The 13,855-nt window shown below is 45.3% G+C and overlaps 1 protein-coding gene across 1 annotated transcript in view; it reads left to right on the top strand.

Annotated features, from left to right (window-relative positions):
- GRHL1 (grainyhead like transcription factor 1) overlaps positions 1-13,373 on the top strand; it is a 52,892-nt gene extending 39,519 nt beyond the window's left edge. The window contains exons 11-17 of the mRNA XM_087863206.1: positions 2,349-2,436; positions 3,681-3,820; positions 5,141-5,178; positions 7,311-7,402; positions 7,741-7,826; positions 10,580-10,644; positions 11,717-13,373. Of these exons, the coding sequence (XP_087719332.1) occupies positions 2,349-2,436; positions 3,681-3,820; positions 5,141-5,178; positions 7,311-7,402; positions 7,741-7,826; positions 10,580-10,644; positions 11,717-11,831 (624 nt within the window). The 3' untranslated portion in view covers positions 11,832-13,373. The remainder of the gene's footprint in view (positions 1-2,348; positions 2,437-3,680; positions 3,821-5,140; positions 5,179-7,310; positions 7,403-7,740; positions 7,827-10,579; positions 10,645-11,716) is intronic.
- The last annotated feature ends 482 nt before the right edge of the window (positions 13,374-13,855 follow it).

Raw genomic sequence — 13,855 nt, 5'->3', positions numbered from 1 at the left:
TGTTAATCCCACCCAGTGTATTTTCCATCTTAGACGGTGTAGTTTTTGTCTCTGGGAGATCAATCTGCATCTGTTTTACATCTTTCTTGTCTCAATATGTGGTTTTTTCACTAACTTTGTGAACATATGGAATGCAGTTACAATAACCAAGCTAATGTCCTTGCCTGAATTCTGTGTTGTTTCTGGGTTGGTTTCAGTGGTTTGATATCCTCCTCAAACAGTCATGTTTTCCTGCTTCTTTACATGCCTGGCAATCTTACGGGATACTAGACATTGTGAATTTTACAATGTCTGGTGCTGGATGGTTTTGTCATCTTATGAATCTTCTTGAGCTTTGTCCTGAGAGCCAGTGAAGAGTTACTTGGAAACGTTTGATCCTTTCTTACTTTTACAGTTTGATAGGTGAGTCTGGATTAGTGCTCAGTATCAGCTAATTATTCTCCACAACTGAGCTGAGGTTTTCCTGACTGTTCTACCAACTACTCTGTGGATTTTAAGTTTCTCCAGTCTGATTGGTGGGAAGAGGCACAATTTTCTCTGTGTGAGTTTCAGACAATATTCTCTAGTTTTTTCGGAGGCCTTTTCCCCCAACTTCGGTTAACTTCCTTATACCTGTTTCTCTCTCAGTACTGAACTGACTACTCGAGGGGACCGTCCAAAGATCTCTGGGGTTCTTTCCCGTGTAACTCTTTCCCCGATGCTACTTTGTCCTGCTTCGTTGATCTCTCTGTCTGGATTTGCAACTCTGTCTCTCAACCCAGGGAACCTGGGTGGAGCAGACCTCTGGACATCCCTCCCTGTGCCACGGCCTGGGAACTGTGAAGGCAGTCAGCCCCTGGAGGACCCATCTTGCTTGTTTCCTGTCTCTCAGGGATCCCTGTTCTTTGTTGCCTGGTAGTCCTGGCCTTAAAAATCCTTGTTTCATGCATCTGTCTTTTTTGTTGTTGTTTAAGTTGTCTCAGGGTGGAGGGTAAGTCTGGTCTGTGATAGTCCCATCTTGAGTGGAAGCACAGTCCCTTATTCTTTATGGGTGGAGCTGATAAGTAGGGAGGGAAATGTCTTATTTTTTTAAAACTACCTTTTGGGGAGTATAATTTATCATCATAGTGAAGCTATTGTTAGACTGTTGGAAAGAACTGAGAGAGATACAGACCAAGTATATGGTAATGGGTGGGAGACTGGAGATATTGACCTGTTTTTCTATGTCAAGGAGGTGATGTTTGTATCAGCATTACACAGCATTTTTTATAAAAGCAGATTATATGTTTACCAATATGTTAGTATAGTAACACCTTCTAGAAGAAGCAGAAGGTGGTTTGTATTCTGTTTTTTAAAATGTGGTTTCATTATATAATTGTGCTAGGATCTGTGGGATGATTTTCATTGCCTCTCTTTGCTAGCAGGGAATTTATTTGCAGAAAAATAAGCTACTTGTTCAGACTTAACTGGGTAATTTTATGAAGAAACCTGTACCACCCAGAAATAAATGCTAACAGGTGAAGCAAAATGATTAATTCATAGTTATGTTTTTATTCTACTTGCTTAATTTTGGGTCATGTTGGTTATTAACATGGTCGTTTTTTTATTTTCGTGGGTTCAATTGCACAGCACCGCCATTGCCCATATAGTTGATACATATTGTGTGTATGTGTTCTCTTTATAGGATTGGGGGTACGCTTTTTCCCTTTTAACTGATTATGCAGATTTCTACTTAAATCTTTGCCGGTCGTGTCTGTCCTTGGACACAATTACAGCTTTCAATGATAACGTTGCCCGTGTAGGAAAGCGCACTCAAAGCAGCGTCCACTTGTCTCCTAGACAACGGGAGCGTCACCTAGGCTCTGAAGGCAATGTGGTACATTAGCAGATTTTCTCAGCTTTTCACTGAACCTGGCCGCCGTCATTGTTGAGGGGAATTTTGCTTTATTTGTTTTTTAAGTAAATGTTATTGCCCCATGATTTCACATGAACAGTTTTAAGAACAGGCTTTTTTAGGGGCGCCTGGGTGGCTCAAATGGTTAACCATCGGACTCTTGATTTTGGCTCAGGTCATGACCTCGGGATTGTGAGATCGAGCCCTGTGTCCATGCTGGGCATGGAGCCTGCTAAGGATTCTCACTCTCCCCCTCCCTCTGTGCCTCTCCACTCCCTCTCTAAAAAGGAAATGTAAACAAAACAAAACAAAACCCCAGGCTTTTTAGAGGAAACTACTATGATAAGCTCCATAAATATAATAATTAATGGAGTTCATCTCCAGAGAGGGATACTTTTCTCCCCACCCGTCAGATAAGAATTAAATATTTTAAAGAGGATCGGTTAAGCACAATCATGCCTTGTCTCCCCTGTAGGGAGCTGAAAGGAAAATCAGGGATGAAGAACGAAAACAAAGCAAAAGAAAAGGCAAGTGTACTGACCCCAGCTCCCAGTTGAATGCCTGTAAGTAGAAATGTTTCCTCTGCATGTTTCAGATCTTTTCCATTCAGAGTGGTGACTAGAGTTTGCAAGCAAAAGATACAGTAGCGGATACTTAATGCTGTGAAGTGGTAGCATTGCTCCCTTTACTGGTTACACAGTCCGATGAATGGCTGATCTAAAGGCATTTTCTTGGGGGAGCGACAGAAAAGGATTCTTGAGTTTTTCCAGAGTTCAGATATGTGGGCTGTTAGCTTTAGTTCAAGTTACTGATTCCAGTCCTGAAAAATAACACATCTTCTCTCTGAAGAGCTGATAATAAAGCCGGGACCTGTCTAGATTTTTATAATAGTGATACTCTTGAGAATTGAGGATGTCTTACTTCTAAGTGCATAGTCGTCTTATGTATAATAGTCTAACGTTTCGGAATCTGGAAGGCTCCTGTGTGGGCATTTCACAGGCAAGCTCTATTTGTTCCCTTTTTTTTTTTTTTTTTTTTTAATGTGACCAGTGTTCATCTTCACAAAATCCTGTCTCTCTCCGCCACAAGGGGGGAAATGCTGCTCTGTGGCGGTGGTGTTTCATCTGTCGGACGTGGGCCGCGAGCAGCTGGCCTCTGAACAGTCTGTCTAGCTCAGCAGACGTTTGCCCTACAGCACAGCACGTTAGCTTCTCCAACTGGCATCAAAGTGCAGACTCCCGATGTCACTTCAGAGAGAGCTGACCAGGAGAGTTCACCACCGAGGACTTCAGGGCAGATGACAAGGGACGAGGGAGTCTATAATTTAACAAATAAAGAACCTAGTCAGTCGCACGTACTCTGAGCCTCTCTGAGGTTAAATTCTGAGGTGAAGTTCAGGCATAAAGGCGTGTGTTCTCAAGTTGTAGGTTACATTGCTGTTAGAATGTGAATTATTTCCTCATGACAGCTAAGGTGAAATGACTTCTGAATTATGTTTATACGGTTATACGTCTTAGCCGTTCAGACAAAAATTAAATATGCTTTGCCTCTGTTCCAAATTTTCTGTGTATGTTTAAAAATAGCCTTTTCTCTTCTGATTTTGCCAAGATGTTCAGTTGATTTTAGTATGAATATACACAACGTATTTCTTCACGTGAACTGTGATTTTCCTTAGTTCAGGCAACATGACCTGTACCATATACGGTGCTGCCATTTAAGTTTCTTAAAGTTGAGGAGAATGCTCTGTGGCCTGCATCCAGTATGTGTATGTAAGTGGTTGACTGTGGTGTCTTCATTCTTTTTTTAGTTTCTGATGTTAAAGTGCCACTGCTTCCCTCTCACAAACGAATGGATATCACGGTTTTCAAGCCCTTTATTGATCTCGATACTCAGCCTGTCCTCTTCATTCCTGATGTGCACTTTGCCAACCTTCAGCGGGGCGCTCACGTAGGTAACCAGGATCCCAGGGTGGCGCAAGAGAAAGTCTTTGGCATTCGTGGTAAACAGAAGCCGAAGTTTAGCGAGGTTTCACTAGTGTTATGGGTCAGCCTTCTGGAATATTCAGTTGGGGTGACGTGATGTCCTTACAGTAGAGCAGGTGTAAACACTGTTGAAGGAAACGAAGTGCCAAACCTGTCAACTTCACTCTGTATGTAGGCACGTATTTACGTCTCAGTTCATTTTAAAAATGCTAGAATAATGACGTAATTGGGAGTCTGAGTCTATGATCTTGCGGATTTAACTTACACGGTTCTGGGCATGAGGGAGAAGCCACGGGGAGACTTAAGGTAGGCAGCCTTCGTGGCAGAGAGAACATCTGAAGGCTCTTTTGCATCGTTTCCGTTACTGAATCATAGTTGGCACATAGATAGCCACATCTCGGCAATTAATATAAATTTTCACAACCAGCCACACCCTGCTTTCAGCAGAAGCTTAGTAGAGATAGCAGCGTTGGTCGAGTGGACAGAGCCTGCTTTCTGTGCAGAGCCCCAAAAATGTGAAGAAGATAGTGTGCCACCCACTTTGTGCACAGATTTATATGGTTTAATGACTTTTTAGAGTTTTGGGGGTTGGGAGGGCATTACCAATGTAACCAGTTTCTTTTTCTTTTCTTTTTTTTTTTTCTTTAAGGTTTATTTATTTATTTGAGAGAGATAAAGAACGCACAGGGTGGGGCAAGGGGCAGAGGGAGAGAGAATCTCAAGTAGACTCGTCGCTGAGTGTGGAGCCCTACATAGGGCTCAGTCTCATGACCCTGGGATCATGATCTGAGCTAGAGTCAAGGGTGGCACGCTTAACCGACTGAGCCACGCTGACGCCCCAACCATGTATCCAGTTTCTAATGAGAAGCTTTGCGGTGAGCAGGGGTAGGCAAACTTTTCCTGTAAAGGCTCAAATTGTAAATATTTCAGGCTTTTGGAGTCACACGGTGTCTGTTGAGACTCTCCTACTCTGCCATTGTAGTGCCCAAACAGCCATAAACAACATGCCAATGAGTGAGGGTGTCTGTGTGCCAGTAAATGGTTATATAAACAGGCATTGGGCCACACTTGGCTCCTGGGCCCTAGTTTGCCAACCCCTGCTTTAGAGGAGTTCAGGATGCCTATAGGAATCTGGTTATTGAAAAACAAAGCTAAAGGATTTTGTACTAGACTAGACAGATTCAAAATCATTTTCATTTTAGGAATAAGTCACTTATGGTTTGAAATATTTTGAGCATATACTAGAAAAGCAATCTTTTTTTTTTTCTTTTTCTTTTTGTCTTAGGTCCTTCCTATTGCCCCAGAAGAATTGGAGGGTGAAGGGTAAGGTTTATGTTTTGTTTTGTCTTAATAAATTCTTTTTGTTTTTAAATAATCTCAAACTGGTAGAAACATTGCAAGTACAATACAAAGAACTCGTTTTTTCCTGAGCCATTTGAGAGTGAGCTGCACGCTCAGTGACCCGTCATTCCTAAACTCCTTAGTGTATATTTCCTGCAAATGAGGACAGTCTCCCACATAACAGAGCCAGGTTTTTAACAAGACGTTCCCTTCAGTTTTTGTCGTTTGTTAATAATGCCCTTTATAGCAGAAAAGGATCCTGTCCAGACTCACACTGTGTATGTAGTTGTCTCTTTAATCTCCTTCAGTCTCAAACAGTCTCAGTGTCTCCTTGACTCTCCTGACCTAATACTTTTGAAGATTACAAGTCAGTGGCTTCATAGAATGTCCTTCAGTTTGGGTCTGTTTGTTGTTTTCTCATGATTAGATTCAGGTAATTACGCATCTTGGCAGGAATGTCATAGACATAAGCCTGCGTTCCCAGGGTGTCCTGTCAAGTAGCATAATTTTGGTTTACCCACCGCTAAGGCCGTTCACTTTGAACACTTGATCAAGGTGGTGTCTGCCAGGCTTCGCTGCCATGAGGCCACTCGTGCTCCTTTTGTAATAAGTGTTTTGCGGGGAGGTGCTTTGTCGCTTTGTAAAAATCTCATTCCTCATCAGACTTTAAATTTACTCTTTTTTTTTTCTTTATTATCGGCATGGACTCATAGTTTCCAGCTCTATTCAACAAGTTGCGAATCATTGTTATCATTCACTTAGCCCAGATTGCCCTAGAAGTTCAGTTGGTCCAGCTGCTCCTGAGCCCCTTCGACGTGCCCTCCGCCCCTGCTCCCTGAGCCTCCCCCAGGTCCAGGCACAGCGTCTTCCAGGCGCTCGTGCTTTCTCTTCCCCAGCTTGAGGACTAGCTGCTTCTCCAAGAAACCCTGCTCCCTTCTGGAGAAGGAACCCAGCCCTGGGTGTGCTCCTTGCTGTGGAGGGGTCGCTGCCCCCTGACACGTGGGTACCCTCCGTGGCCCGTTTGGGCTCTGACTGCCCACACCAGCAGACCCCCTGCTCAGCACTCCACCATCTTGAGGGCCTGGTCCCCTCTTGGGGCTCCCCTTTCAGACCCGTGTTGCGTAGGGAACCTTTTCTCTGAAGGCCATCCGTCACTGCCTCTAGAGCGCTTCGTGTGCTTAGACATATCCTGCAGGCGCTTTCATGGGGGGACTAGTATGTGCTGGACACTGAGACAGACAGACGGAGTATTTTAAGGCTCAGCCCCTATTCTTGCAGCTCTCCTTCTGCTCCAAACCAAGCACTCTCTTCGTTTTCAGTTACTGTACTGTTTTCTTGCTCACCCACACTGAACCCCCTCGCAACATAGAACTTGAACCCCATAACTTAACTTATTTCTTCAAACACACTGGTGTCTATTTCCTCTTTTTATTTGCACTGACACTACTGTATTCAAACCCTTTCAAATTTTATGCTGTGATTGTCCCCAGAGTCCTCTCGCAGGTTCTTCTGCTTATGGGTCCTGGAGTCCCCTCCAGTCTTTGCCACACACATTGATTACAGCATTCTCGTTTCACGAAACTGAAAGATTTCCTAAAGCCTGTGACATGAGTCTAGAATTCCCTTGAGCCAGACGATCCAGGTATTCCCATGAGCGTCCAGGCTGCCCTTCTGGATTCGTCTTCCTGCAGAGCGTTCTACTGTAGCCAGCCTGGCTCTGCCGATGCGCTTCCCCCGTTGCTAACACATTCGCTCCTTTGTTACCACCTGTGTGTGTGTGTGTGTGTGTGTGTGTTTATATCTCAAATCCTACTTCCTGAAAAGAAGCTCTCCGTTCCTAAGAAGCCAGCTCAATTTAGTGTAAGAGCAATGGGGAGGTGTCTGGCAGGTGACCTGAGTATAGTCCCAGCTCTGCCATCAAATAGTATGAGCTGGTTCAATCAGTGTCTTTCCTTGGGCCTCAGGTTTTCACCCACAAACTAAGGAAGCTGGACCAGATAAAGAACAAAGGTCATTTTAAATCTAAACTTCAGTGACAGACCCTAAAACTCCTTTTTGTTTCTGCAAGTGATTGAAGCTGAAGTCACTAATCTCCTCATTTGGGTTGCCTGCAGGTCTAACTTGAAAAGGGGTCCGTACGGATCGGAGGAGGATTTTGCCATGGCACCTCCCGCTAAGCTGACGCGGACGGAGGAACCAAAGAGAGGTGCGCTGGGTCACGGCTCTTGTGGGAGCTGTCAGATCGAAGTGGATTCTGAACCTGTCAGAAGCATGAATTGCTCGAACAAATCTTGTCTAGCTTGACTTTCTTGAATATTCTTCCATCAGACCAGCTCTTGGCTTGAAGCGTGGACTTAGAGCAGGGTTAAAAGAAGCTGGAAACCGTACTCTTCCAGGTGGATTCGATACTGGTTCACGGGCACTGTTCTTGATGCGGGTGTCTCTTTTTAGTTTAACCAGTATCCAGGATCTGTTCTCTCGTTTTGCTCATAGGAATAACTGTGTCCTTTGTCTTTCCCCCTCCTATTCCTGGCTGCGGATTAGTGCTGCTCTACGTACGAAAGGAGTCAGAGGAAGTCTTTGATGCCCTGATGCTCAGGACTCCGTCTTTGAAAGGCTTGATGGAGGCGGTAAGTCGTAGAAGCCTGGAAACGCTCTTCGGAAAGCTAAACACACTTAAGTAGAATTCCACTGAAACACATTGTATCAGACCACCCAGATTCCGTGTTGCACTGAAATCTCTGAAGCCCGAGCACAGCCCCCGTTTCATCCAGTCTCGCGGGGCCCTCCGTCGTCTAGAGGGCCTTCCCCACCGGGCCTCGCACCACCACACCCAGCGCGCTAGCTGGTAGACGGTAACTTCTCAGTAACGTCTAGTCAACTGAATTGAGTGCTTTTGTGATGATCTGTGACTTAGGGTTTTTTTGTTTTTTGTTTTAAGATTTAATTTATTTATTTTAGAGAGAAAGAGAGCCAGCACAAGCTGGAGTGGCAGAAGGAGAGGGAGAGAGAAAATCTCAAGCAGACTCCACGCTGAGTGTGGAGCCTGACTCGGGGCTCGATTCCAGCACCCTGAGATCATGACCTGAGCCGAAACCAAGAGTTGGATGCTTAACCGTGCCACCCAGGCGCCCCTGAAATAGTTCTAATATACTTGGTTAAAGGAAGACTGCCATTTCACAAACCATTTAGAAGCTCACAAAAATTATTTTTAATCAAATAGAAATCTTTAAAAACTTCATGCATAAAAACAGTGGCTCCTTGGTCTGCCTTTGAAACTCCCAATCCCGGGGAATGACCAAGCTTGTATCAAGTCCTTACCCAAAGCCTATTTGAGAATATTTAGACGTGTAGCCAGTGATAACCATAATCCTTCCCAGTCGGACCTCGGCACTGAGCAGACTGACCCCGGCCTGCCCTTCTAGGACGTCAGCAAGAGATGGCATGAGAAGGAGGCCAGTTTGGCTTTGCCCCGGGATACGATTCAAGGAATCAGCCCTGTATCCTGATATTTATCAACCCCCTAGAAATCATAGGCATCTTTGAGCTCACAGTGTGTGCGTCACTGGAAATGGGTTTCCCGCGGCTCTGCTACAACCGCAGTGTGCCGGATTCAGTTAACAGACGTTGGTTAAGCACCTGCCCCGTGCCACGTTCTGTTCCAGCCACTAGAGTCACGAGAGTCAGTGACACATTGCTGAGTGGAGCTGAGGGTCCAGTTAGAAAGGTATAGGGACAAGAAAGTAGGCGAAGAAGCTAAGAAGTAGTTTTCCAGGCACTGATAAATGCAGTGAAGAAAAGAAGCAGTGCGAGGGGACAATGGACTGGGGGAGCCGTGGTCTCTCGGGGTCCCTGGGCTCACAGGTGTCTGAGCACATTCCCTCCCCCACCAAAGCCAGCACCATGGGCTTTCTGTTTTCTTTCAGCTTTGTGCGATTTCTCCTAGAGTACTCTTTCTTACCTTGTCTTCGGATGACCTTTCCTCATTTCTTCAGAACAGTGCAAACTCTCAATTATGGAGAGAAAAGAAGTGAAAAAGGTTGAGACTTACTGTGCAGATACAACATGCTCACAACCCATAAAGAATTTGTCATTGTTGTGTGTCTCTCAGGCCTGTGGTTTCCTAATTGACGCTTCATAAATACGCAAGTAATTATTAGCCGGTGATACACAAAAGAAATGGATTTGTTTGGACGATGGGAGCTTAGATTTGGGTTGAACTGGGTGTTTTCGTTAGCTTGAAAGCAGTCTGCAGGTTGGCCTCCTGAGGCCCCCTTTCTCAGTGCTCCTTTGAGTTTTGCTCTTCCAGATCGAGTATCAGTGGTAACCCCGGTTTGGGGGTGGTCTGCACAGGTCCAAATGAAGCATTTGGTGTAGACTGAATCAGCTTATCCTTGGATTAATTCACCCTCTATCCTCAAAGATAGCCTCTGTGCTCTGAAAGGAAACCCGCACACTTGATACCACACTGATTTCACTGCTGTCTGGACCTTCATGGATCATGAAAGAGGGTGGAAGGGCTGAGGCTCAGGCGGGCCTGAGGGGCACACCCCAGCGGCTGCAGCCACGTTAGCCGGAGCCTTGGGCTTTTGCGAAGGTCTGTGCTGCTCTCCGAGAGGCTCTAGGCCGACCGGACAGAGGCACGGTCTTGGTTTGTGATCAGGGACTTTGATGTTTACCTGGGCTGTGGGACATCAAAGTGTTGTTTTCCTTCCCATAATTCTGTATCGGAAGTTCACTCCTGCTCTGTGCTGAGCAGGCAGCAGTCCTCGCAGCAGTCCTGTGCTGTAGGAAGTCAGAGTCTCCCTTTCCCGAGGAGGGGAGGCTGAGGCTCAGAACCGTGACTTCTGTTGAAAGCGAGTCACAGCTGATCGCGCTCCGACGTGTGGGACTCGGAGCTAGAGCAGAGTGCCGGCGACGGGCAGGTCCCTGTCACTGCTCACTGCGCACAACCCCGCCTGTACACTGGGGGTGTTAGTTCATGACGTTGTAGCGAGGGGGTCTCGTCGTGACAACAGAAGTGCCACCCGACGTGAGGTGTGAGCCCTGGGGGTGCCGTGGGGTGCCAAGCAGCTGTGTACTTCTGGCGCCAGCTTCCTGTAAATCTGAAACTGCTCTGTAGTCATTTTTTTAAAAAGATGACCGTATAATACACAGAGCGACATCAGTAAACTAGGGGGAAGAAACAGGGCCCCGACTGCAGCTCCCTCCAAAGGCAGGTAACACCCCTTCCCTCGGGACGCGTGGGTTTCGTGTACCTCTGTGCACGTGCGTGTTTGAAAGACAGAAAACTGAGTGACTGTACCACGGTATTTATAGTTCTAGTTTGTGTTTTAAAGCCTTGAGATCAGCACCTTGTAATTATTTTTCTTTGTTCTTTTAGATCTCAGACAAATATGATGTGCCCCATGATAAGATTGGGAAAATATTCAAGAAATGTAAAAAAGGGTAAGCGTTAACTGGCCTTCCTAGTACTTCTAAATAACATTAATATTCTGTGACATTAATGTGATTCACATGCTTTTGTGCCCAGTCTAGAAAAAGTTAGAGAAACATGAAAGCAGGGATGTTTTTTTTTCAAGTAAAATTTTTATTTGCACTTCCCGTGCCTGGCAGCAGAGAAGAGGCTCCAGGCTCCAGAGCCCGTTATGAAATGTACTAAGGATAACAGCAAGCCCCACCCGGCTCGTTGAGTCCCGGTCATGAGTCAGGCACTGGGTTGGGCACTTCGCGTGGTACTTAATTTCCACATCACCCTCTGAGCTGGGTGTGACCCTCATGAGTTTACAGATGAGGCAGCTGAGGCAGAGAGCCTGCCAGATCCAGGGTCAGGTAGTAGGTTAGTGCCGAGGCCATGGTTCAAGTTCAGTCTTTGCTCCCTCTGCTGTATTCTCCTGCCCTGGACCATGTTTTCAGTCACAGAACATTGCTTCCTTGCCCAGAAATTAATATTTTCAGTTCCATTTCACCTAAGTGACTGTGCATTTGACATGGATAAGCAGAGAATGGCATAAGAATCGTTTGGCTTCGGTCTAAAGCAAATACTTACTAGTAGTTCGGTTAAACTTGGAGGATAACTTGCCGGGGAAGATAATTGGTCAGGGAGCTGTGGTTTCAGATCCCATAGGTTAATTTGACTAATATGCTTTCTAAAGCTGGGTCACTGAGGTGCTTCTTCTGCAGACTTAATTTGTGCATTAGCTGAATGTGTGTAATAGCTCCTGTGAATCGAGCGACTCCTACATGCTGAAGTGATCGCGGTAAATAAGCTAGGATGCTTTGCTTCTTCCCGGGCCCGGCGCTGTTAGAAGAGCTGTACCGGAGCCCCCATGTGGTGCTCCAGCAGTCCTGTGACACAGGCGCCGCTGCTACCTCCGTTTCAGAGATGAGGGGATTGAGGCTGAGGGAGGGTTTGTAAATAACGCGTCTCCCGTGTCGCAGCTGGTACGTGGCCACGCTGCCGTGACCTGCCTCCACACGAGCAGGCGTGAGTAGACCTGTCCTGCTTCTCCTCTCCCAGGATTCTGGTGAACATGGACGACAACATCGTGAAGCATTACTCCAATGAAGACACCTTCCAGCTGCAGATTGAGGAAGCGGGGGGGTCGTACAGACTCACCCTCACTGAGATCTAAGGGCACGCCGGCCCGCCACTCGCGGCGAGTTCAAGGAAGGTTACGCGGGTCTCGCTGTTTGGCCAGCTGCAGGTACATCACAGGTATGGGTGGATGTCAACGGAAGGGGCTCCTTTCGAGCTGGAGACGGTGCTGCACTTGGCTTGTAGATAGCGTTCGACATACCGCACTGGCGTTTCCAGACGGCAGAAATCCATGCGCCATTATGTTTGAATTTTCTGATATCAGTACTTAGGATTAAAAGTGAAAACTTTGTTCTAAGATTTTGTAGACTCTCTGGGAACCTTTGGAATATCTGCTACATTATTTATAAAAATATTGGGCTATCTACCTTGTCTCTTCAGTGTCAGTGGGCCTGCTCACTAGTGCAAGTCAGAAAAGGCAATGGGCTTGGGTTTAAGGATTTCGTGCCCTTGCCCGAACTCACTGTAACTCTGACTGCCTCAGGGTAGTGGGAGTGGCATCCGAAGAGGAGAGGATGCGTCCTTTCTCCCTCAGCCCCTCATCCTCCAGAAAATGTTTACTCAAACAGGGCATGTTACTGAATCTTCCTTTGCAACTTTCTTGAACATATCAACTGCCTTTCTTAGGAAGAACTGAAGTGGGTTACAGTAGGGATCAGTTAAGCTAACGCTGTGTTGTGTGTAAGTGCAATACGTTTTTGAAGGCCTGTCTGTAAATGTGTACATACGTGTCTTATACAAATAGATAATATATAAATGTGGTGTCTGTACATAGAGTGAGGAGACGCAATAAGGTCTACCTTGAAGGCTTTCCCTAAATGAAAGGTTGAGTTATTCTTGGTAACATATATCAAGCAGATCGAGTACCGTGCTTAGTGGAACTCACCGAGTGTGTTGTCCGTGTTTTCCGCAACGGCAGTCGTCCCCGAGCATAGCAAACCCTTCTCGAGTGGCAGAGATTCTCTTTGCTCTTGAGAGTGGTGTTATTCAGATTTCTGCACTGTTTTGACAAATGAAGTATAGGAAGAACACTACCGCGCTTCCTATCTGTTGTGTAGGCTACAATCATACGTGCCGAGAGAGAGAACACACGGTCCTTCCACCACGTGTGAGATTGTTGTGTAGTGGGTGACACGACCCCAAATGGAGTCCTTCCTCGTCTTCCTTACGAGAAGTGATTTCTATTGTCTTGTGTTTCAGAGCCTTCAAGCTTTGACTGTCTTGTATGCTGACAATTCTAGAAAGCATTCATGAGTTTATGAGGCTGTATTACGATGGCAAGGGAACATTTTGTACACACGTTTAAATATACAAAAGTACTAAAAAGTGTAATTTTATAACGGAGATAAAATCACGGGTATCTAGGTTCAGGGAGCTAGAATAGGTCATTTGTATAAGTAGGATTGCCGGTTACATTTTTACATAAAAATATTCTAATGAAGTATGTGAACTAAACTGCTGGTTTTCTAAGATAAGATATCATGGGACACGGGTCATAACTATTTTATATTTTGTTTTATGAAATAAATTTTTGTCTTGCTTATTGTTTTTAATTGTATCATTGAAGATGTATTTTAAACCAAAGGGATTAAATTTTATATGTCTGTTTCATAATTGTCATTTCCTGTTACTCCGTTTGACTTTATCATTTCATTAGTCGGTAACGCAGAAGGTGAGATCTTAAATGAGTAGAGCTGAAAAGAATCTCCTTAGCATTTTCTCCTCGTATCTCAAATGGATACTTCTGTCTTTTCCTTCATCTTAATTTTTCCTTACAGGTGTCTGAAATCACCCAAGTAACTTTTAAATAAGGGAGCCCTGAATAATTTTTCAGCTTGTTACCAAAAAATTTTTATTTTATTTTATTTTATTTTATTTTATTTTATTTTATTTTATTTTATTTTATTTATTTATTTATCTATCCCTCAGAGAGAGAGAGAACAGTGGCCGGCAGAGAGAGAAGCAGGCTCCTGGCTGAGCAGGGAGCCCAATGCCAGACTCAGTCCCAGGACCCCGGCATGACAACCTGAGCGGAAGGCAGACACTTAACCAACTCAGCCA

This window comes from Ursus americanus, chromosome 7 (genome assembly GCF_024610735.1).
Source record: "Ursus americanus isolate L20-20 chromosome 7, mUrsAme1.1.p, whole genome shotgun sequence".
Taxonomy (NCBI): Eukaryota; Metazoa; Chordata; class Mammalia; order Carnivora; family Ursidae; genus Ursus; species Ursus americanus.
Note: the sequence above shows the minus strand (reverse complement) of the source record. Positions and strands in the feature narration are given on the sequence as shown.